The sequence below is a fragment of the Neoarius graeffei genome, chromosome 23 (assembly GCF_027579695.1).
Source record: "Neoarius graeffei isolate fNeoGra1 chromosome 23, fNeoGra1.pri, whole genome shotgun sequence".
Lineage (NCBI taxonomy): Eukaryota > Metazoa > Chordata > Actinopteri > Siluriformes > Ariidae > Neoarius > Neoarius graeffei.
The window spans coordinates 30,989,088-31,013,825 of record NC_083591.1 but is presented as its reverse complement, the minus strand read 5'-3'; the positions used below and the strand labels follow the sequence as shown (position 1 = coordinate 31,013,825).

The window sequence follows — 24,738 nt, the reverse complement described above, 5'->3', positions numbered from 1 at the left end:
CTCAAAATCTTCCATATTTAATGAAGAAAACCTGGCAGCCATGTTTGTTTACAAATTGTCGCAGCCACTCACTCGTGCGGAAGACTTACCTCTCCGGCATGTGACATCATGTTGTCTTGACAACTATGCAATATCGTAAACCATACCGAATGCTCATTCTCCACTGGGTAGAATGACATAATACATGTAGGATAAGCGATATGCTAGCAATATTGCATGCTATCAAACCAGATGAATGAAACCCGCTAGAAGGGAATAGAATACAGTGGTGCTTAAAAGTTTGTGAACCCTTTAGAATTTTCTATATTTCTGCATAAATATGACCTAAAACATCATCAGATTTTTACACAAGTCCTAAAAGTAGATAAAGAGAACCCAGTTAAACAAATGAGATAAAAATATTATACTCGGTCATTTATTTATTGAGGAAAATGATCCAGTATTACATATCTGTGAGTGGCAAAAGTATGTGAACCTTTGCTTTCAGTATCTGGCGTGACCCCCTTGTGCAGCAATAACTGCAACTAAACATTTCCGGTAACTGTTGATCAGTCCTGCACACCGGCTTGAAGGAATTTTAGCCCATTCCTCTGTACAGAACAGCTTCAGCTCCAGGATGTTGGTGGGTTTCCTCACATGAACTGCTCGCTTCAGGTCCTTCCACAACATTTTGATTGGATTAAGGTCAGGACTTTGACTTGGCCATTCCAAAACATTAACTTTATTCTTCTTTAACCATTCATTGGTCGAATGACTTATGTGCTTAGGGTCGTTGTCTTGCTGCATGACCCACCTTCTCTTGAGATTCAGTTCATGGACAGATGTCCTGACATTTTTCTTTAGAATTCACTGGTATAATTCAGAATTCATTGCTCCATCAATGATGGCAAGCTGTCCTGGCCCATATGCAGCAAAACAGGCCCAAACCATGATACTACCACCACCATGTTTCACGGATGGGATAAGGTTCTTATGCTGGAATGCAGTGTTTTCCTTTCTCCAAACATAACGCTTCTCATTTGAACCAAAAAATTCTATTTTGGTCTCGTCCATCCACAAAACATTTTTCCAATAGCCTTCTGGCTTGTCCACGTGATCTTTAGCAAACTGCAGATGAGCAGCAATGTTCTTTTTGGAGACCAGTGGCTTTCTTCTTGCAACCCTGCCATGCACACCATTGTTGTTCAGTGTTCTCCTGATGATGGACTCATGAACATTAATATTAGCCAATGTGAGAGAGGCCTTCAGTTGCTTAGAAGTTACCCTGGGGTCCTTTGTGACCTCGCCGACTATTACACGCCTTGCTCTTGGAGTGATCTTTGTTGGTCGACCACTCCTGGGGAGGGTAACAATGGTCTTGAATTTCCTCCATTTGTACACAATCTGTCTGAGTGTGGATTGGTGGAGTCCAAACTCTTTAGAGATGGTTTCGTAACCTTTTCTAGCCTGATGAGCATCAACAACGCTTTTTCTGAGGTCCTCAGAAATCTCCTTTGTTCGTGCCATGATACACTTCCACAAAACATGTGTTGTGAAGATCAGACTTTGATAGATCCCTGTTCTTTAAATAAAACAGGGTGCCCACTCACACCTGATTGTCATCCCACTGACTGAAAACACCTGACTCTAATTTCACTTTCAAATTAACTGCTAATCCTAGAGGTTCACATACTTTTGCCACTCACAGATATGTAATATTGGATCATTTTCCTCAATAAATAAATGACCAAGTATAATATTTTTGTCTCATTTGTTTAACTGGGTTCTCTTTATCTACTTTTAGGACTTGTGTGAAAATCTAATGATGTTTTAGGTCATATTTATGCAGAAATATAGAAAATTCTAAAGGATTCACAAACTTTCAAGCACCACTGTACATGTGAGTGCAAATGTTGCTGCCTCCATGGCAGCATATTGCTCCAAAACTTGTATACATCATTCAGCATTAATGATGCCTTCCCAGATATGCAAGCTACCCATGCAATGTGCCCTAATATCTCCTATACCATCACAGATGCTGGCTTTTAAACTATGCACTGATAACAAGCCGGATGGTCCCTCTCCTCTTTAGCCTGGAGGACTCAGTGTCTATGATTTCTAAAAAAAATGTCAAATTTCATCAGACCACAGAAGAGTTTTCCACTTTGCCTCAGCCCATTGTAAATGAGCTCAGGCCCAGAGAAGGTGGTGGTGTTTCTGTATATTGTTTTATATATCATTTAAACTTTCATTTGTGGATGCAGTAATGAGCTGTTTTCACAGACGATGGTTATCAGAAATGTTCCTGAGCCTATGCAGCAATTTGCACTACAGAATTGTGTCTGGTTTTAATATAGTGTTGCCTGAAGGGCTGAAGATCACAGGCATCCAATATTGGTTTTCATCCTTATCCCTTATGTATAGCGATTCTCTGGATTCTCTGAATCTTTTAATGATATGTAGGTTTCCATGATTTGCAAATCATAGCGTTCTGGTTTTATTTATATTTTACACAGCATCCCAACATTTTTGGAATTGGGGTTGTCCCTCTGCAATTTCCCTATTTTGACAGGAAACTCTGATGTAAACTCATGAGATATTTTTATGGGGGTGGGGGGTTAGGGGTCCCCCCACACACACACACCTCTAGAAAGGGAGATGCTAACTTTTAAATTGATATAATTTTGATTGTTTCACTATTAATATCCTTATGTACACTATTTTATATAATATATTATAAATATATTATATATTTGCTGGCGGCATGGTGGTGTAGTGGTTAGCGCTGTCGCCTCACAGCAGGAAGGTCCGGGTTCGAGCCCCGTGGCCGGCGAGGGCCTTTCTGTGTGGAGTTTGCATGTTCTCCCCGTGTCCGCGTGGGTTTCCTCCGGGTGCTCCGGTTTCCCCCACAGTCCAAAGACATGCAGGTTAGGTTAACTGGTGACTCTAAATTGACCGTAGGTGTGAATGTGAGTGTGAATGGTTGTCTGTGTCTATGTGTCAGCCCTGTGATGACCTGGCGACTTGTCCAGGGTGTACCCTGCCTTTCGGCCGTAGTCGGCTGGGATTGGCTCCAGCTTGCCTGCGACCCTGTAGAAGGATAAAGCGGCTAGAGATGATGAGATGAGATATATTTTTGCTATTTGTGATGATAAAGAGGGTGACATGGTGGTGCAGTGGTTAGCACTGTTGCCTCACAGTAAGAAGGTTCTGGGTTCGAGCCCAGTGGCTGATGGGGGACTTTCTGTGTGGAGTTTGCATATTCTTCCCATGTCTGCGTGGGTGTGCTCTGGTTTCCCCCATAGTCCAAAGACATGCAGTTAGGCTAAATTGTCCATGACCAAGAGAAGTGGCTAGCCAGCTGTACTTACTTAGCCAAGAAGCCCTAGGAAAAGGACCCAACCCAGAACATGCTGGACAGGTGAACAAGATAATAAAGAAACTGTGAAACCCCAAGCTAAATGTCATTCTTTTGTCTTTTGTTCTCAACTGTATATGAGGCAGACCCTTGTATCAAGCACTCTCACAAATAAATATGTTCATACATCAATTCCATACTTTTTCTCTCTATACTTGTCTCTCTGTTCCTCCTTCTCTATAGGAGGCATACTCTGTGGCGAGGCAGTTTAACTTGATTCCTCCAGTGTGTGAGCAGGCCGAGTATCATTTCTTCCAGAGAGACAAAGTGGAAGTGCAGCTGCCTGAGCTGTATCATAAAATAGGTATAAAACTAGAAACTCTTAACGTGCTTTACACGCTCTACAGAGTCATGTATGACAATGATAGTTCGAAACCCTGGTCAAACTCTTTGCAAAACAGGAAGTAAGATGATGCAGGTGACGCAACTGGAAGAGCTTGTATATTTTTACAGACAGTGGAGAGACAGACAGCCTACATTAGAATGTGTCCTAAAAGTTTCCATAAAAATGTTTTATTTGAGGATATGAATATGTGAAAATTTACATAACAGCTACAAATCACCCAGTCACTCAGAGAAATAAAGCCTTGCTTTATTTGTGTTTATCATGATGCACTGCAGGTGTGGGTGTAGTGTCCTGGTCTCCTCTGGCCTGCGGAATCATCACAGGAAAGTATGAGAATGGTGTCCCAGAATCCTCCAGGGCAGCACTGAAGGTGGTCCTACGTGGTATAGTTATATAACTGCTGGAGGGTATTCCATGAAGTGAACTAACTTGATAAGTCAGGCTTATTTCAATAAGCCCAGCTATTTTCCACCTATTTTGTTTCCACAAATTAAGCTCCACTGAGATACTGTGAGAACATGTGCTATAGGACAAATCTGCTCCATGTCAGGTTCGTTGTGAAGCTTAGTTTAGCTTAATTAATTCTACTGGCGAAGTCTTGTGCTCGAAGTCCTGTCCAGCAGAAACTATACTCAGGATCACTTGTTCTACCATCGTGCACATTGAAAAAAGAGATTATGTGGATGGTCAGATTTAAGAGAAATTATGATGTATAGTTTATATAAATATATTTAGTTTCTCATTAAAATTCATTTCATTTACTTATAGGAAAATAATTTAAACAAATATCCACTCTACTAGTTTGAATTATGTAGAGAAAACCAATAGACTTCATATTAACATGATCCAATTAGCATCTAATGAACGTGACTCAATTTTATGTGGCCCTGCAGTGTAATGAGTAGTGTTACAGCTTCACAACTCTGAGCTTCTGGGTTTGAACCTGAGTTCAGGTGAGTGTCTGGTGGTTAGTTTTTTTCCAGAGCTTTGAAAATCCACGATCAAATCACATTGGCTGCAATTCAGTTAGTTCATGTGGAACCATCTGGATCAAGTAAATTCAATGAACCTTTTTTCTTTCCCTTTCCTTGGAATAAGAGCGTGGACAACATAAAATCTAAACATTTCTAAAACGATATGCAAAAGGTACACTAAATAAAAATTTGACTTTAAAATTACTCATTTACAGTAAGTGACTTTTTTATACTCCACTACTGTAATTGTACTTGGAGAGTATGTTTTAAGCATTTTGACTACAGAACCAATGTAAATTGTCTTTTGTATTATTTATGTGTTTATTTTAATTATATGTTCATACACATTTATTCCGTCATGACTGTATATCTTTGGCCATGATGCTTCTCGAGCTTTGTTAATTGTCAAGGTGTTGCTTTTCTTTGCAGTAATGCTTTTATACTCATTATATGATTTAATTATGTCATTGTTCAGCTGGAGTAAAAAAAAAAAACCCTCTCTCATTTACTGCTATTTCAGTGTATCTTTACTCAACTGCTAGGGCTGCTCATGCATTGGGTTTTTCTCAATTCTACCAAGGGCCAAGGTTTCTTTCAGAGAGTTTTCAAGACTTCATGTGTGTATCCTCACCGTTCTTAAAGCACCCACAATCCTATGCACACATACAAAACAGGACCTTTTCAATGATGCACACCTGCCTAGCTTCTGAAGAACCTGACTTGGAAGGACCCAAGGAAGTATCCTTGACATTGAGAAATATCCATTGTGTGCATGCATATGAGCCTTGAATGGCCAATTCCAACTTGGATTAGTGGAAATAAGTTGCACCTGGGGCGGCATGGTGGTGTAGTGGTTAGCGCTGTCGCCTCACAGCAAGAAGGTCCTGGGTTCGAGCCCTGGGGTCGGCGAGGGCCTTTCTGTGCGGAGTTTGCATGTTCTCCCCGTGTCCGCGTGGGTTTCCTCCGGGTGCTCCGGTTTCCCCCCACAGTCCAAAGACATGCAGGTTAGGTTAACTGGTGACTCTAAATTGACCGTGAGTGTGAATGGTTGTCTATGTGTCAGCCCTGTGATGACCTGGCGACTTGTCCAGGGTGTACCCTGCCTTTTGCCCGTAGTCAGCTGGGATAGGCTCCAGCTTGCCTGCGACCCTGTAGAAGGATAAAGCGGCTAGAGATAATGAGGGGATGAGAAGTTGCACCTGAACTTCACTGATGGAACTGAAGTGAGGTTGTTTCAAATAAGCTCCATTTTTATCCTTCACCCAAATGAAGTTTGGCAGAGGATATAGAAATGGGTTCTGGCTGGCTAGCCAGCTAGCTGTCCAGTCACGTTTTTGTTTTCGGGCCATATCTTTAAAACTACTGAAGATATCTTCACAAAACTTTGCAGAACATATCAAGCAACATGTGAACTGATGCCTTTTGCTATTTTGGATTTTTGAAAAAAAGTATTTTTCTCCCCCACAGTCCAAAGACATGCAGGTTAGGTTAACTGGTGACTCTAAATTGACCATAGGTGTGAATGTGAGTGTGAATGGTTGTCTGTGTCAGCCCTGTGATGACCTGGCGACTTGTCCAGGGTGTACCCCGCCTTTCGCCCATAGTCAGCTGGGATAGGCTCCAGCTTACCTGCGACCCTGTAGAACAGGATAAAGCGACTAGAGATAATGAGATGAGATGAGAAATACATTTTGACTTAGTTTCTAAGGACAACGTTCATTTCCAGAGCATATATCCAAAATTATTCATGATACAGATTTGAAACTTGGTATACATATTAACAAGGTGATGTAGATGTGCCTTTTAGAAACAGGTTCCGTCTGTCTGGCTGTCCGTCCATCCGGCTGTCCACCCTGTCACGTTTTAATTTCCAGGCCATATCTTTAAAACTACTGAAGATATCTTCATGAAAATTTGCAGAACATATCAAGCAGCATGTGAACTGGTGCCTTTTGTCACAGTCCAGTCCAGTCCATCCATGCCTTAAGGCCCCGTCACATTTATTCGGAATTAGCAGGAATCAAGCAGAACCAGCTGGAATGAAAAATTTTTCAAAATTCGTGCCACATTCGGGCAGGAATTTCAAACTGACCAACATTCTTACAGCTTTGTAAGAATGCCGTTCGAATACTTAGAATGCGCTTCAAACCCGCCTCGAATGATTCTTGCACATTCCAGGTGTATTAGCTTTCGAATGCAGTTCAAATGTAGTTGGAACACAGTAGGAATACCTAGAATGCTGTTAGAATGCAGTACGAATATTAAGAATGCACTTCCAATGCCGTACGAGTGCGGTTCGATTGCTGCCCAAATACCGCCCGAAGTCTGGTCAGAAGGTGCCTCGAATGTTATACGAATTCACCTCAAATGCAGTCAGAATGCTCCCGGAATGGCCGCCGAATATGTTTCAAACGTCTAAGAATTCAAAGAGAATGCAGCTCAAATACTTAGAATGTACTTTGAATATCCTGGAATATACGAAGAATTTTCATTCCGATGGCATTCCGGCTCATTCGAGGCACATTCGGGACATTCTGTCAGGATTTGAAGTGGCTTGCCATTTTGATTTTTCCCTCAAATGTGATCAGAATGTTTCGAATGCTGTTGGAATGCCGTAAGAATATTTAGAATGCAGTCAGAATGCAGTTAGAATATACTTCGCATGCCGTTCGATATTTCTCCTCTTCGAAAGCACCTCGAATGTTTTGAGCATGAGCAAAACATTCGGGCTGGCCACAAGAATGGGTCCGAATGTTTGGAATGCACTCAGAATGCAGTCAGAATTTTTAGAATGCACTTCGAATATCCCAAATATACGAAGAATTTTCATACCGACGGCATTTCGGCTCATTCCGCCTCTAGTGTGACTACCCTATTAGATTGTGGGACTTCCATACTGGATCCAGGACAGGAATTCAGTCCTGCCTTGCTGAAGGCCATTTCCTGAAGCAGCACTCCCACACCTGCTACCACTCCTCTCCCATCAGCCAGGGCTTTTTAAGAACTGTCTGGAGCTACTCCATTTGCCAGACTGTCTCTTGTAGACTTTTCTCGCCTCGTTACAGCTCATTGGTATTGTGTCTTCTTGATTCCCCCTGCCTGAGTTTCTCCTTGGGTTTTTTTTGTCAAGTTTTTCCTGTCCAGTTTTTTGTCCCCGTTTTTGCCTGCCTGTTCTTTTGAATTGTGTCCTTTGCTACCTCTGCCTGGATTCCCCTTGTCCCTGTGTTCATCAGTTTTTGTGAAGATTTTTCTGTCCTGTTTTTTCTTGTCCCTGATCATGTCTACCTGCTCCTCTGTTTTTGACCTCCTGGCCTGTTTTTTGACTACCGATTTTTGCCTGAGCCCTACTGTACCTTTTGCCTTTCTGCCATCTACTTCATTAAAGAAGTTTTCTCTTTACACTGCCTGTTTTCCGAGTCTGCTCTTGGGTCCTCACTTCACCTCAGCTCGCCATTCCTGACACCTTTTGCTATTTTGGATTTTTTTTAAAAAAGTATGGTTTTCCCCAAAGCGTTTTAGGGTATCGGGCCCGATACGCTTGCTCTGCCTGCCGATACGTTTAGATTTATACCGATACATTAAATTTCCTACCCACAAGTAACTAGATACATAGCAGAGCAAATAACAGATCCATTTACATATCAATTGATATTTGTGTTAAGCAAGCGGTCTTTTTTTTCCAATATTTGTGTTGATTCTGTCAAAGTAATATGTCCGCGTGGTATGATGTAAACCAACTGTAATCTGTTGGCTATGTCAAGATCACGTGTTCACATTGTCCAATAAAAATATCGTAAGAAACCGTCAGACATCCCAAAATTTTCTGATTCATTATAAGCGATCTCATTGGCTGCCGATGTTGTCCCCCACCAGACGGACAAAGCCGACTGATTTTAATCACAAAAGTTTGACCTGGTCTATTATCATTCATGAATGTGTTTATAAGTACATAATCTTTCTGCAAACTTACATGTATGAATTAAGTTTTCTTTTCCTTTAAATATGTTTTAATCTAGTCCATTTAATAAAGTGCCAAAATTTAAGCTTTATAATATGCAGTTGCCTTACATTTCTTTTCAGTGTCTTTTAGTTCTACATATATTATGGTAATTGCATCAGAAGCATTCTAAATCATTACAGTTATAGTAATACAGCAACTTATTTTACGGTGGCAGTTCTGAGGTTCAGACCCCTTTGTGATCAACAGGAGGTCATGATGATCGATTCTCTTCATTGGATTGCATAAGATGGAGCAAACCACTGTTCATATTTTCATGCACATTTTTGTTACAACGCTACTTGATCATAGATCATTAAGGAATCCCCATAGATTTTCAATCATATACCTAAGTAATCTATAACAAAACAGTTTAACTTGCATGTTGAACTTTAAGGTGAAATTTCAAATGTGTATACTGTACGTTAATACTATTTAGGTCAGAAATCATTGAAACACTGGTAAAATCTATCCTATAATCATGTATCTAAAACCTCTCAGAGACCCTGAAAATGCACCTGAGAGCATCTATTTTCAAAAAATTTTATGGGGGGGATGCCCCCAGAACCCCCTAGTTTCACTTCGTGCCGTTGGCGCTCAATTGTCTGTGTTAGGGTTTTGCTGGGATTCGAACCTGGTTCGTTGGTGTGATGATCCAGCAAACCCCCACTAGGCCACCAGGGGGATGACTCAAATGCAGAGGCGTGAGGCGGAAGTAGAAAAAGAATCAAAAAGGTTTATTTAAACTATATACACTATATACAGGGCAAAACAAAAGACAAAAAAAACCAAAGAGTGTAATCCAAAAGAAAAGCAAAGTGCAAAAATACAAAAGCTAAGAAGATCAAAAAAACACAGTACAAAGGAAACTGGAGATAAACATAACAGCACAAAGACTCCGTGACAAGAGGACTGAACTCAGGGGTATAAATAGACAAACTAATTAAGGACACAGGTGAAGATAATTAGGCAATTAACACAAACACAAAACACAGGAACAGTGGCGGCCTCTAGAGGCCAAAATAAACACGACATGAAAAGGAAATAACAGCGGCCTCTAGAGGCCAAAACAGTCCTAGTCCTAACAGGACCCCCCCCTCTAGGAGCGTCTCCTGACGTTCCCAGGGCGATCCGGATGGGCCGAATGGAAGTCCCGACATAGTTCTTTATCAAGGACATCCCGAGCAGGAACCCAGCAGCGCTCCTCAGGACCATAGCCCTCCCAGTCCACCAGATATTGCAACCCGCCGCGGACCCGGCGGGAGTCAAGCAGGCGATTCACAGTGAACACAGTCTGCCCCTGGAAGATGCGGGGGGGTGGGGGGTTCCTAGGGGCAGGGGCATACGTAGACGTCAGTACGGGCCGTAACAGGGAAACATGGAAAGTGGGGTTGATCCTCAGAGTCCGGGGCAACTGGAGCCGGTAGGAGACAGGGTTCACCCTGCGCACCACCTTGAAGGGGCCAATGTAGCGAGGAGCAAGCTTGCGGTTCTCCACCCGCAGTGGAAGGTCCTTAGTGGACAGCCAAACACGCTGCCCAGGGCGGAAAGCGTGTGCAGGTCTTCTATGGCGGTTGGCCTGAGTCTGGTTGGTTCTGGAGGTCTGTATGAGGGTCTTCCTGACCTTGCTCCAGGTCTTGCGACACCGTCTCACATATTGGTTGACCGAGGGCACCCCCGCGTCCTCCTCCTGGTCCGGGAACAGAGGTGGCTGGAACCCGAATTGGCACTGGAATGGCGACAGCTTGGTGGCCGATGACTGCAGGGTGTTGTGGGCGTACTCCGCCCATGGCAGCCAGGTGCTCCACGATGTCGGGTTATCCATAGCCAGGCCTCGCAGGGTGGTTTCCAGGTCCTGGTTGAGCCTCTCCGTCTGACCATTGGACTGTGGGTGAAACCCAGAGGAGAGGCTGGCAGTGGCTCCGATGACCTTGCAGAACCCGTGCCACACTCGGGAGGAGAACTGGGGCCCTCGGTCTGAGACGATGTCCTGTGGAAGACCAAAGACTCGGAAGACATGATTAAACAAAAGTTTCGCAGTTTCAAGAGCAGAGGGGAGTTTGCACAGTGGTATGAAGCGGCAGGCCTTGGAGAATCTGTCAACTAAGACCAAAATGACCGTGTTACCTTGTGACTCAGGGAGACCCGTGATAAAGTCGACTGCCACGTGGGACCAGGGACGCCGGGGAATGGTCAGAGGATGCAGGAGACCCTGGGGACGCTGTCGTGGGTTCTTGGTTCTGGTGCAAACCTCACAGGACAGGACAAATGACCTTACTTCCTGCTCCATGTTAGGCCACCAGAAGCGTCTTTTCAGGAAGTCCAGGGTCCTCCGAGCTCCCGGGTGGGCGGTGAGAGGGGAAGAGTGACCCCACTGGAGAACCTTGGCCCGGGCTTGATGTGGGACGTACAAGAGGCCTGGTGGCCCCGTCCCAGGACCGGGGTCCTGGCGTTGGGCTCGTCGGACAGCCTCCTCAATACCCCAGCGGACAGGGGCCACAATCCGGGACACAGGGATAATAGGCCCGACTTCATTCTCCCTGTTAGTGGCAGAGAACAGTCTGGACAGTGCGTCAGGTTTGGTGTTCTTGGAGCCGGGGCGGTATGAGAGGGTGAAGTCAAATCGACTGAAAAACAGGGCCCACCTAGCCTGTCGAGGGTTCAGTCTCTTGGCTTGCTGGAGGTACTCCAGGTTCTTGTGGTCAGTCCAAACCAGGAATGGATGTTGTGCTCCCTCCAGCCAGTGCCTCCACTCCTCAAGGGCCAGTTTGACCGCTAGCAGTTCTCGATCCCCCACATCGTACCGGGACTCAGCAGGACTCAGGCGGTGGGAGAAGTAAGCGCAGGGGTGCAGCTTTCCTTCCGAACGTTGAGAGAGCACCGCGCCGACACCACTGTCCGAGGCGTCCACCTCCACGATGAATGGTTGGGAGGTGTCCGGGAGAACCAGAATGGGTGCCGTGCAGAAGCGGTCCTTGAGGTCTTTGAACGCCTTTTCTGCCTGAGGAGACCAGCCATAAGATCCACCTGTCCCTTTGGTGAGGTCTGACATGGGTGCTGCCACAGAACTGAAGTTCCTGATGAACTTGCGGTAGAAGTTAGCGAATCCTAAGAACCGCTGAACCTCCTTAACGGACTTGGGAGTAGGCCAATCCCGGACGGCCAGGGTCTTGGCAGGGTCCATTTGGAGTTGGCCTGTCCGTACAATAAATCCCAGAAAGGAGACCTCGGGAACATGAAATTCGCATTTCTGGGCCTTGGCGAACAGATTGTTCTGTAGCAGCCTCTGGAGAACCTGGCGGACATGGTGGCGGTGCTCCTGCACGGTCTTGGAAAAGATAAGGATGTCATCGAGGTAGACAAAAACGTATAGGTTAATCATGTCCCTTAAGACGTCGTTGATTAGGGCCTGAAAAACAGCTGGTGCGTTGGTGAGTCCGAAGGGCATCACCTGGTATTCGTAGTGCCCAGACGGGGTGTTAAAGGCAGTCTTCCACTCGTCTCCCTGTCGGATACGGATGAGGTGGTATGCGTTCCGTAGGTCCAACTTGGTGAAGACGGTGGCGCCTTGGAGCAGGTCGAAAGCTGTGGACATCAGCGGAAGGGGATATCGGTTGCGCACAGTGATCTTATTCAGGCCCCTGTAATCAATACATGGTCGGAGCCCCCCATCCTTCTTGCCGACAAAGAAGAAGCCGGCTCCAGCAGGTGAAGTGGAGGGTCGAATAAACCCAGAGACCAGGGCATCTTTGAGGTATTCCTCCATGGCCTTGCGTTCTGGCTGAGAGAGTGAAAACAGTCTGCCACGAGGAGGGGTAGTCCCAGGGAGCAAGTCGATGGCACAGTCGTAGGCCCGGTGCGGAGGAAGAACGGCGGCCCTGCTCTTGCTGAATACCTCCTTGAGATCCCAGTACTCTGTGGGAACTTGAGATAACTCGGTGAGATCAGGGGGCTCGGCAGGAGACACAGGAGAGCTAGAGAGCAGACAAGAGGCATGGCATGCAGGGCCCCATTCCACAACCTGGCTAGTTACCCAGTCTATGCGAGGGTTGTGGCGAGTAAGCCAAGGAAGGCCTAGAATAACTGGGAACTCAGGTGAAGGAATCAGGTGCAGGGATATTTCTTCCTTGTGACCTTGAGACTGGAGGAAGACTGGAGAAGTAACTTGAGTGACTCTTCCATCACCTAACGCTTGGCCATCGAGGGCAGACACAGACAGAGGGACTTCAAGAGGTGCAGTAGGTATATTGATGCTTTGGGCGAAGTGAATATCCATAAAGTTCCCAGCCGCCCCTGAGTCTATCAAAGCTTGACAAGAGTGGACAGACTCACCCCAGGAGATGGAGACCGGGATGTAGATTCCTTGGCCAGGGAGTCCGGGAGAGAGAGTAGGCCCCGTCACAACCCTCCCTCGGCTGGACGGGGCGGTCCTTTTCCCAAGAGTTCGGGACATGATGCTCGGAAGTGACCAGGCTTGCCACAGTAGATGCAGCACTTGTCTCTCCTTCTGCGCTCCCTCTCAGATGCGGAGAGGCGAGTACGACCCACTTGCATGGGTTCTGGACAGTCACTGAAGGAGGTAGACGGTCTCCAGGTAGAGGTAGGGAGGCTGGGGGGGCTCAAGGCTTGGTGGCGTTCTCTCATCCTGTTGTCCAGACGAATAGCATGTGAGATGAGGGTTTCGAGGTCACTTGGGCATCCAATAGAGGCCAGACCGTCCTTGATGGGGTCAGACAGACCATGGTGGAAGGCTGACACCAGGGCAGTCTCGTTCCATCCACTTACTGCTGCGAGTGTTCGGAACGAGATGGCGTAATCTGCGACGCTTCCTCCTTGCCGGATGGACATGAGCTTTCGGGCTGCGTCGGTACTGATGTCTGCCTGATCGAAGACCCGAAGCATCTCTTCAGAAAACAGCTGGAAATCAAAGCACTCAGGTCCCTGTCTTTGCCAGATAGCAGTAGCCCAGGCTCGCGCCTTACCAGCTAATAAGGTGATCACAAAGGCAATCTTGCGGCGATCCGTAGTGTAGGTGGTAGGCTGAAGCTCAAAGGTGAGTTGACACTGGGTAAGGAACTCTCGGCACTCACTGTGCTTGCCGTCATACCTCTGTGGTGCAGGAAGGCTGGGTTCGCGAGGTGAAGAAGGCAGCATTGCAGGAGGCACTGGAGCAGGAGTGGGAGCTGGATCAGGAGCAGGAACTGGATCAGGAGCAGGAGATGCAGGCAGAGATGTCAGCTGTGCCAGGGTTTTCCCAATTTGCTGAAGCAGTTCCTCGTGGCGAGCGAGGGCCTCACGTTGGCTGGTGAGCGTACGTCCATGAGCGTCCATGGTTGCTCTGAAGCGTGTCAAAGCTGCCATAATTCTCTGAAGGTTGGCCGGGTAGACAGTTGAAGCAGCCTCTGCTGAGTCGGTCATGACGGAGTCTTTCTGTTAGGGTTTTGCTGGGATTCGAACCTGGTTCGTTGGTGTGATGATCCAGCAAACCCCCACTAGGCCACCAGGGGGATGACTCAAATGCAGAGGCGTGAGGCGGAAGTAGAAAAAGAATCAAAAAGGTTTATTTAAACTATATACACTATATACAGGGCAAAACAAAAGACAAAAAAAACCAAAGAGTGTAATCCAAAAGAAAAGCAAAGTGCAAAAATACAAAAGCTAAGAAGATCAAAAAAACACAGTACAAAGGAAACTGGAGATAAACATAACAGCACAAAGACTCCGTGACAAGAGGACTGAACTCAGGGGTATAAATAGACAAACTAATTAAGGACACAGGTGAAGATAATTAGGCAATTAACACAAACACAAAACACAGGAACAGTGGCGGCCTCTAGAGGCCAAAATAAACACGACATGAAAAGGAAATAACAGCGGCCTCTAGAGGCCAAAACAGTCCTAGTCCTAACAGTCTGTGTATTATCATGCCAAAATTTAGGGCTTTAATTTTTTAGAGGGGAAAACACTGAAACGTATTATTCAAATTTTTACATAAATAGATTTTCACTTACTTTCTAAGAGCAACATTCATTTCCAGAGCATATATACAAAACTATTCATGATACGGATTTGAAACTCGGTATACATGTTAACAAGGTGATGTAGATGTGCCTTTTCATACTAAGAAATTTGAGATTGAAATTGTTTCCATGGAAACATGAAAAATTTCAGACTTAGTCTCTCAGGTTAGTCTTAGGGGTAGGTTTTGTTTCCGGAGCAGAACTTGAAAACTATGAGTGGTATGGTCTTGAAAGTTGGTATATGTGTTGATTAAGTAATGTACTGTATATGTGCCTTTTGATACTAAGAAATGTGAGTAATTTTTAGCTCACCTGGTCCAAAGGTCCAGTGGGCTTATGCCATGGGCTGCTGAGGTCAGTGTAAAGAGGTAGGGTTGGTTTCCTGCAGCAGAACTTGAAAAATATGATAAATATCTTGAAACTTGGTATATAGTTGATATATAGGGCGGGGGATATAGATGACTCTGTCTTGTTATTTGCTTGCTTCGGAGAATATCCACCTGGTCATCATTAATCTTGAAAAGAGTGTCTTTACACCGAGACACTGATCATCAGCATGTACCCAATCATTCCATTTTATAATTTGCTATATGATAAATAATGCACTCTATATGATATGAAGCTATTATTATTTTATAACAACTCCTGTGGAATATCATTATACATATGTCATCTGTTGCTGAACTTGCTGTGGGTTTTTTTGTGTGTGTTTTATGTATGGAACCAGTCATACCAGTGGCTGAAGGATAAAATAGTGAGTGAGGATGGAAGGAAACAGCAGGCTAAGCTGAAGGAACTGAGTCACATTGCAGAAAAGCTGAGCTGTACACTGCCGCAACTTGCTGTGGGTGAGACAAAACCCCAAAACCCACATTTACCAAGAAGCCTTGTATTTCACAGAACAGCTTAATCAGCTGACATGTTCACTGTCATTTCCTTTCCTAATGTTTTGAACTAAATGATCTTTCATCACATCCTAGTAAAGGACTGTTAAAATTGGATAACCTTCTAGCTATTATTTTATATTGCATTGTAACAGTGCTAATCTGGGATCAGGCTTTCTGCAGCCATGTTATTTTATTACGATGCTCAAGGCTAAAACTGATCAAGCATCTGGATTATTACTCTTAATGAGCTCCTCTTAATGCTCTTATTCTGAATGCACATAAATGTAAGTGTAACTGAAGCCGTAGTCTAAGAGAGCTTTAAAAACCCTGCTCCTTTTAGTTATTTATTTTATGCATTTATTTTTGTTTAACCTAATGACTGGGAAAATAATCAAACTGATGAGATGAGTTATTCTGAAATGCTCTCCTCGTCTGCAGCTTGGTGTTTACGGAACGAGGGAGTGAGTTCAGTTCTGCTGGGAAGCTCCAACCCTGCACAACTCACAGAAAACCTAGGTGCAATACAGGCAAGAAAACGTTTATTTAATTACCACCAAGACAAAATTTCACTCAGCTAATATATTGTAGGTATATATTATTAAAAATTGAATTCTAATTCAAATCAGCTTTTTGAAAATCTATAAAATTGATGTCAGTAAACCCATTGAACTTGTCCAAACTACAAACATGGACACCTTGGGCTATACCTCCTACAATTCACAGCACCCTCTGTCTCCTGACTACTGACTCAGCTGCCAATCATTACTCCAATTAGTCCCCCTGCCTCTATAAATCTTTCACTTTCTTCACCTCATTGTCTTTTTGCCTTCCACAGTACATACCGAGCCTTGTTATTCTCTGACTGACCTTCGTTCTTCTGACTCTGGTTTCCCTGTTCTTTGTTTACTCTTTTGTCTCTTCCCTATAACGTTGTTTGCCAATCACCCAACCCTCGCTTGTTCTATGACTCTGATTCTCGCCTCATGTTTTGGCTTTGTCACCATCTTTTCTACAACGCTCTTTTGCGTTTACATCCATAAGTGCCTGCACCGTGACAGGATACTTTGCTGCAATGGATGTAGTGGAAAAAGCACAGCGAACTGCTCTCAGTGCCCAAGGACGCTTATTGGGAGAGAATCAGCAGATGCTAGCTGACCTCAACACCAAAATGTCCCAGTTAGCAACTGTGATTTCACAGGCCCTCATGACGCATCCTGAGTCAGCACCGAGCCCAGTGCTACAACTTTCGGCTCCGGAGAAGTTCGCCAGAGATCCGCTCGCCTGTAAGGGCTTCCTTTTCCAACGCTCCATGTATTTCACGGCTCTACCTAGCTTATCGGACGAGCACAAGATTGCCAAATTCCTCACCTTCCTCATGGGAAAAGCGCTACGGTGGGCCAACACAATTTGGAATAAGGGTGGTGAGCCAACTAAATCTTACGAACAATTCCTCACTCTATTCAAAAGGGTTTTTGATCACAAACCCGAGGGGATTGAAGTAGGTGAAAGTTTACTTACCATATCACAGGGCTCCAAAAGCATGGCAGATTATGCCTTGGAATTCAGAACACTGGCGGCCGCTAGTGGTTGGAATGATCCCGCACTGAAGGCAGTATTTCGCCAAGGCTTAGGCCCTGAAATTCTAAGTGAACTCGCCTGCAGAGATGAACAGCTCATGTTCGATTCCCTCATTGACCTCGCGATTCGCCTAGGCAATCTTTTATCTCGTCGGCCCTCTTGACAAGAGAATAGTAAATCGGATCTCACATCTGAAGAAAACTCTACCATGGACATCTCAAGCACACGTTGAACTTGTTCTAAACAAGCCAGAAGAAGGAAGGAGGGACTTTGCTTCTATTGCAGTAGCCCTGAACATCAACTCAATGGCTGTCCCATTCGTCCTCCATGCTCATCCCCTTCAGAAGGTCCTCCACGCAACGTAAGTCTGATAAGGAGATTCAATTCCAAATCATTCAAGGTTCCCGTACTGTTAAAGTTGGCTACTTCTACCCATATCCTCTCTGCTTTCATTGATTCAGGGGCAGAGGGGAACTTCATCAGCAACTCAGTCGTGCAGAAGTTCAACTTGCCAACAACACTGCTGCACAGTGCGCTCAGCATTCAGACCATCGATGGAGGGCCAATAGGAGATGGATTTGTCACCCTACATACAGCTCCTCTCTGCATCCAAGTGGGTGCCATCCACTGCGCTATTGACCTCCTACCAGGCATATCACCACCTCGGGGATGCATCTACCCTCTGTCTCAGATGGAACAAGCAGCCATGGAAGAGTACATTCAGGAGGCTCTCAAGCAGCGTTACATTGACCCTTCTAGGTCTCTGGCCTTGGCAGGTTTCTTTTTCATGGAGAAACGAGGCAGACGGCTTCACCCCTATATTGACTACAGGGGACTGAACCAAGTATCAGTGAAATCCCTATCCACTTCCTCTAGTTCCTGCAGCTCTGGAACAACTTCATTCTGCTAAGATCTCTTCTAAACTTGATCTACGCAGCGCATACAATCTCATCAGGATCAAGAAGGGAGATGAGTGGAAAATGGCATTCATTACCAATGCTGGTCACTTCGAATACCGGGTGATGCCATATGGCCTTTCTTTGGCGCCCAGTGTGTTCCAGTGCTTCATCAATGACATTTACGGGACATGCTGGGTCAGTATGCCATAGCCTATATTGATGACATCCTTATATACTCCCCAGATGAAGAGAAACATCAAGTACATGTTAGAGCAGTTCTACAACGCCTGCTCAAGAATCATCTCTGTGTTAAAGCAGAGAAATGCGAGTTCCACCAAACAAATATCTCCTTCCTGGGGTATGCCATCAGTGCCAAGGGGGTTTGTATGGACACATCAAAGGTCTCTGTCATCACGTCTTGGCCCACTCCCTCGTCTGTCAAAGAACTTCAACACTTTTTAGGTTTTGCCAACTTCTATTGCCGGTTTATCAGAGGGTTCAGTTCCATCGCCGCCCCTTTAACGGCACGCCTCAAGAAGGGACCCAAGCAACTACAATGGAATCCCGCAGCAGAAGAGTCCTTCTGTCGTCTTAAGAAAGCATTCACTTCAGCACCCATCCTACAGTATCCTGACCCTTCCAAACCATTCACAGTGGAAGTTGACACCTCTGACACAGGAGTGGGGCCGATTATCTCCCAACGCTTCGGGGGAAAAAAACAAAAACTTCATCCAGTGGCCTTCTTTTCGAGGAAACTCTCACCAGCAGAAAGAAACTACAACATGGGAAATTGAGTTACTCTCAATCAAGCTGGCCCTCAAGGAGTGGCACCACTGGCTGGAAGGTGCCAACTACTCATTCATTATCCTCACAGATCATGAGAACTTAGAATATCTCAGGAAAGCTAAGCAGTTGAACCCCATCAGGCCAGATGGGCCCTCTTCATGAAGTTTAGTTTCACCATTTCTTTCCACCCCGGTTCAAAGAATACGAAGGCCGATGCTCTCTCACACATCTTTGCTCCCCTTCATCAGGAATCATCTGCACACCCTATCCTCCCTTCTCAATGCTTCATCCAGTCTATCACATGGGACCTAGACAGAGAAATAAGAAACTCTCAGCCACAACAACTTCCCGAGAATCTTCCACCAGGTCTACTCTATGTACCTAAGCAGTTTATAAGCAAACTCATCACATAGGCCCATGCATCACCTGCCACTGAACACCCGGGCAGCCATTGCACCCACCAGATGCTTCAAAACAAATATTGGTGGGAGAACATGCTCACTGAGATCAACCAGTTCATCGCATCATGTTCAAGCTGCACACAAGCCAAGGTACCCAGAACTCTACCTGCCGGCAAGCTCTGTCCCCTCCCAGTGCCTCAAAGACCATGGTCCCACATAGCCATAGACTTCATCCCTCACAGACCTTTCTCCCTCACAAAATCACACAATTATGGTAACCATCGGCCGCTTCTCAAAAGCCCTCAAGTTGATTCCCTTACCTGGCATTCCCACCGCAGCACAAACAGCAGAACTACTGTTTCAACACATCTTTCATTATTATGGTCTCCCCAAAGACATTGAAAGTGACAAAGGTTCACAGTTCATCTCATGCTTCTGGAGGGCTTTCATGGAGAAACTAGGGACATGTCAGTCTCCCTTCCGGTTACCACCCGCAATCCAACAGACAAGTCGAGAGAGCCAACCAAGAAGTAAGCTGCTTCTTGAGAATTTTTTGCATGCATAATCAGGGGGATTGGGCACGCTTCCTACCATGGCCCAAGTATGCACAGAACTCCCTCAAGCACTCTGCAACACAACTAACACAGTTCCAGTGCATACTCGGCTACCAGCCGCCTTTGTTCCCCTGGGATGACACACCCAGCCAGGTTCCAGCCGTTGAAGAGTGATTCATTCACAGCCAGGCTGTATGGGAGGAGGTCCACCAATGAATCAAGACCTTCAATACCAAGTACAGGAAGTATGCAGATATGCATCGGGCAGAAACCCCTACATTCAACCCAGGTGACAGTGTGGATAGCAACTAAGAATCTCAAGGAACCTAATTCTTGCAGAAAGCTTCAACCATGCTATATCGGGCCCTTTAAGGTACTGGACCGCATCAACGAAGTCTCATACAGATTAGAACTTCCCCCTCACAGTAGACTATCTCCCACATTTCATGTATCACACCTCAAACCTGCCATCTAAGGGCCCCTCTCCGAGAACTTACCTGATCAAGAACATCCAGCTCTCATGGAAAGTGAACCCATCTACCAGGTAAACAAGATCCTCAACTCTAGACGTAGAAGAGGGCAGATTGAATACCTGGTAGACTGGGAGGGTTATGGACCCGAGGAACAGAGCTGGGTTCCAGCCAAAGACATCCTAGATCCACTCCTCAAGCAAGAATTCCATGCACTACATCCAGACAAACCTGCACCCAGAGGTAGGGGGCATTCTCAGGGGGGGCTCCGTCAGTAAACCCATTGAACCTGTCCAAACTACAAACATGGATACCTTGGACTACACCTCCCACAATTCACAGCACCCTCTGTCTCCTGACTACTAACTCAGCTGCCAATCATTACTCCAATTAGTCCCCCTGCCTATATAAACCTCTCACTCTCTTCACCTCATTGCAAAGTATCGTTCTGCCTTCCACAGTACATACCAAGCCTTGTTATTCTCTGACTGACCCTCATTCTTCTGACTCTGGTTTCCCTGTTCTTCGTTTACTCTTTTTGTCTCTTCCCCATAACGTTGTTTGCCAATCGCCCTATCTTCGCTTGTTCTACGACTCCGATTCTCGTCTCACGTTTCAGCTTTGTCACCATCTTTTCTACAACACTCTTCTGCATTTACATTTGTAAGTGCTTGCACCATGACAACTGAAAAATACACATATATATTCTGTTCACACATCATCTGCTTATTCTTAGTTATTTTATGTCTATTAATGAGCCATCAGGATATTATGCATTATTGTTTCTAAACCTTTCAGTCAATAACAGCAAACCTTTTCTGACTTACATTAGTAAAAATGAAGTAATCTGGTCTGAAATATTATATTTATAAAACAATTATTAGTACCCGTCAAAAGTTTGGACACACCTTCTAATTCAAATGTTTATTTTTATTTTTTATTTTTTATTCATTAAAAGACACTTCATGTCTTAAAGTAATGATGGATGTCATTTCTCTTTAGTTAGTTGAGCGGTTCTTGACATAATATGGATTACTACAGTTGTGGAATAGGGCATTTACTGTATTTTTATTTATTATTTACTGTTTGATCTGAAACACATTAAGAAGGCAAGAAATTGCACTAATTAACTTTTGATGAGGCACCTGTTAATTGAAAAGCATTCCAGGTGACTCCCTCATGAAGCTAGTTAAGATAATGCCAATAGTGTGCAAAGCGTCATCAAGGTAAACGGTGGCTACTTTGAAGAATCTAAAATATGAAACTTTTTTTGTTGTTTAACACTTTTTGTTGTTTACCATATAAATTCCATATGTCATATAATCATTTTGATTTCTTCAGTATTGTTCTACAATGTAGAAAATAGTCCAAATACAGAAAAAACATTGAATGAGTAGGTGTGTCCAAACTTTTCATTGGTACTATAAACAATATATTGACAGGTACTGTCTGGTCATCAGTCTCTCTTTCATAAAGAACCACTATTGTTGGTTTCTTAACATTCTTGATACTTTAGCCCTATACTGCTTGTTGCCATAATACACTGAATAATCATTTTACACCACAAAGATCATTCCACATAATGGTAGCATGTATAGTTGCACTGCTTTCTGTTTCACCATCAAACATGATTAAAAATCCACTGATCCAAATGTTCTTTAGGAAACAAAGAGGCTTGTCCATAGCATTGTTCTACAGCAGGTGTTCCAAAATTAAGCTTCTCTTGATTTACAAATAGGACAGTGAGAGAAACTGCATGTCTTGTTGTTATTTGTGTTTATTTCATTTAATTTATTTAACAAACTAATATTAGAAATATCAAAGACAGATTTTTTTTTGTTAATGTTTTGAAATTTTGCTGTGAGTCACATTCAAACATAGTACTTTTAAATTAAACGTATACATGCTCTTGTGAGGGGAGGCACGGTGGTGTAGTGGTTAGTGCTGTCGCCTCACAGCAAGATGGTCCTGGGTTCGAGCCTAGCGGCTGGCGAGGGCCTTTCTGTGTGGAGTTTGCATGTTCTTCCCGTGTCCGCGTGGGTTTCCTCCGGGTGCTCTGGCTTCCCCCACAGTCCAAAGACATGCAGGTTAGGCTAATTGGTGGCTCTAAATTGACTGTAGGTGTGAATGTGAGCGTGAATAGTTGTTTGTCTCTATGTGTCAGCCCTGCGATGATCTGGTGACTTGTCCACGGTGGTGTAGTGGTTAGCACTGGTGCCTCACAGCAAGAAGGTCCTGGGTTCGAGCCTAGTGGCTGGCGAGGGCCTTTCTGTGTAGAGTTTGCATGTTGTCTGCGTGGGTTTCCTCCGGGTGCTCCAGTTTCCCCCACAGTCCAAAGACATGCAGGTTAGGCTAATTGGTGGCTCTAAATTGACTGTAGGTGTGAGTGTGAATGGTTGTTTGTCTCTGTGTCAGCCCTGTGATGATCTGGTGACTTGTCCAGGGTGTACCCTGCCTCTCGCCCATAGTCAGCTGGGATAGGCTCCAGCTTGCCTGGGACTCTGTAGAACAGGATAAAGCGGCTACAGATGATGGATGGATGTCAGACTTTTTAATTTGAGATGCAGCTCGTGACAACAATCACAACAGTGGTGGGCAGTTTTAAGAAAGACAGACATCAGTGTGTTTAAAATTGCTGTGTATAAAATCACTAAACATTTTACAGTTCGACTTGGAAACCTGATGGACAGGGATGCTTTGGCACTGACATGCCATCTCATGAATGTTGTTTCTAATCCTCCAGATGTACATAAAATAAGCGAACGAGTGTACGACCAATGCTGCTTGCAATCAATTGGTGTCATTTGGAAAATGTACTGCTCACTCAACCTTTTATATTGGATTTCAAAGTGCCTTTTAAATTAATTTTTAAATACTAATTTTCATCTGCAATAAAAAAATATGATTCATTTATCCTGTAATTATTAAAGTTATTCAAAATGACTTCTTTTTTCAGGTGCTTCCAAAGATTACACCTCACATTGCCTCTGAGATTGACAAAGTTCTGGGTAACAGACCCCACAGTAAGAAAGACTATCACCACTGAGGGATTCTGGGACTGAAACGGATGTGTGTCATTCCTGACCTGTCAGTGTGTCTCTCACCTGCTATGCGGCATTACTGTAGACCGTTGTTGTTTTGTTGTTGTTCCATTAACATAACAGCAGTATATTCTGCTCGTACTGTTTCAGTGTGTCATGAGCCAGTCAACAGAGCCATGCATGCTTAAGTGTGTGTTGGTGTGACTGAAGATCTCTGTGAGGAAAAACACCTCACAGTAATAATCCATATTCTCAAGATATGTCTCTGTCTAACATGCATAATAAGAAACAGTTAATGGATGGTCATCACTCTTTTGTCTCTTTGATTACTTTGGACATTAGAGGACAAGTCTGTTTGAATCATCATGCCTGAGGATAAAATGTTAGGCTTTAATGTTCAATTAAATGTATTTTGATGAGACAATGCAGATACAGTGGATAATGATGCCTGTAGGATTACTGTGTGATCATGATTGACTGTACAAGCTGGAACAGCTTAGAACTGATGGACAAATACTGTGCTTTCCAAACTGTGTGACATTTTCCTCTTAAAATCAAAATTTCTTTTTCACACCAGTGTATGCCTGTTGCCTCTTCACAGTTGTGCTGTGTTCTGTTTTATCATAGATGGATATGTACCTATTCTAGAGAATCTGCTAATTCTGCTGCTGAATTTGCAACTTAAATTCTGACAGTGTTTTATTTAATGGCTTTGTTTGAAAACGGAAATGGTCATGCTGGTGTATTTGCTTGTGTTTTAAGCTGCTCCTGCAGATTTCGTATTTGGACAGATGTAGTATAATAAAAAGCATAAAGCAATTTATTTCAACCTGACTGTTCCAATGAAATGGTCAAAGTGTTTACAGATTTGTGATATAAGTTGTAAAGTACCTTACTGTTCAGTTTGCTTTTAGAAATGAAATAAAACAGCTCCTCTAGTAATTGTTGGGCTATTTTTCTTGCAACTCAATTAAATAGCTGGTTGCAGATAGGCGTTGCAGTCATAATTAAAAGTGTGTTTCATTACAATCCATAATTGCCCACTCATTGACTAAAAATCAGTATTGCCTATCTTGGTCTACAAAAATAAGTATATGAAATAATTCAAGTGTGATAGGACTAATAACTGCAAATGTAAAAGCACACAACTCTGATGAGTAGGTTTGAGTATTCTGTTATATGCTAATATATGAAAGACTTGTAATTTCACCCAGCAAAGATGATGTCTAATGTGGGCATACAGAAGTGGAACTTATGTCCTTATGAATGGAGTGGCCTTTCTGTGTCTCCTAAAGTGGTCAGAAATGTGAGGTGCCATCTACACTGGGTAGGAAATGTACGTAATACACACCCATATTTATCTGGCTTGTAAGTTGGAATTAAAATGG

The 24,738-nt window shown here is 44.2% G+C and overlaps 1 protein-coding gene across 2 annotated transcripts in view; it reads left to right on the top strand.

Moving 5' to 3' along the window:
- The window catches only part of kcnab1b (potassium voltage-gated channel subfamily A regulatory beta subunit 1b), a 162,080-nt gene extending 138,725 nt beyond the window's left edge, over positions 1–23,355 (top strand). For both annotated transcript variants that reach the window (XM_060905307.1, XM_060905308.1), the window contains 5 exons: positions 3,581–3,701; positions 4,019–4,113; positions 15,462–15,582; positions 16,060–16,148; positions 23,266–23,355. In XM_060905307.1, the coding sequence (XP_060761290.1) occupies positions 3,581–3,701; positions 4,019–4,113; positions 15,462–15,582; positions 16,060–16,148; positions 23,266–23,355 (516 nt within the window). The remainder of the gene's footprint in view (positions 1–3,580; positions 3,702–4,018; positions 4,114–15,461; positions 15,583–16,059; positions 16,149–23,265) is intronic.
- Positions 23,356–24,738: the final 1,383 nt, after the last annotated feature.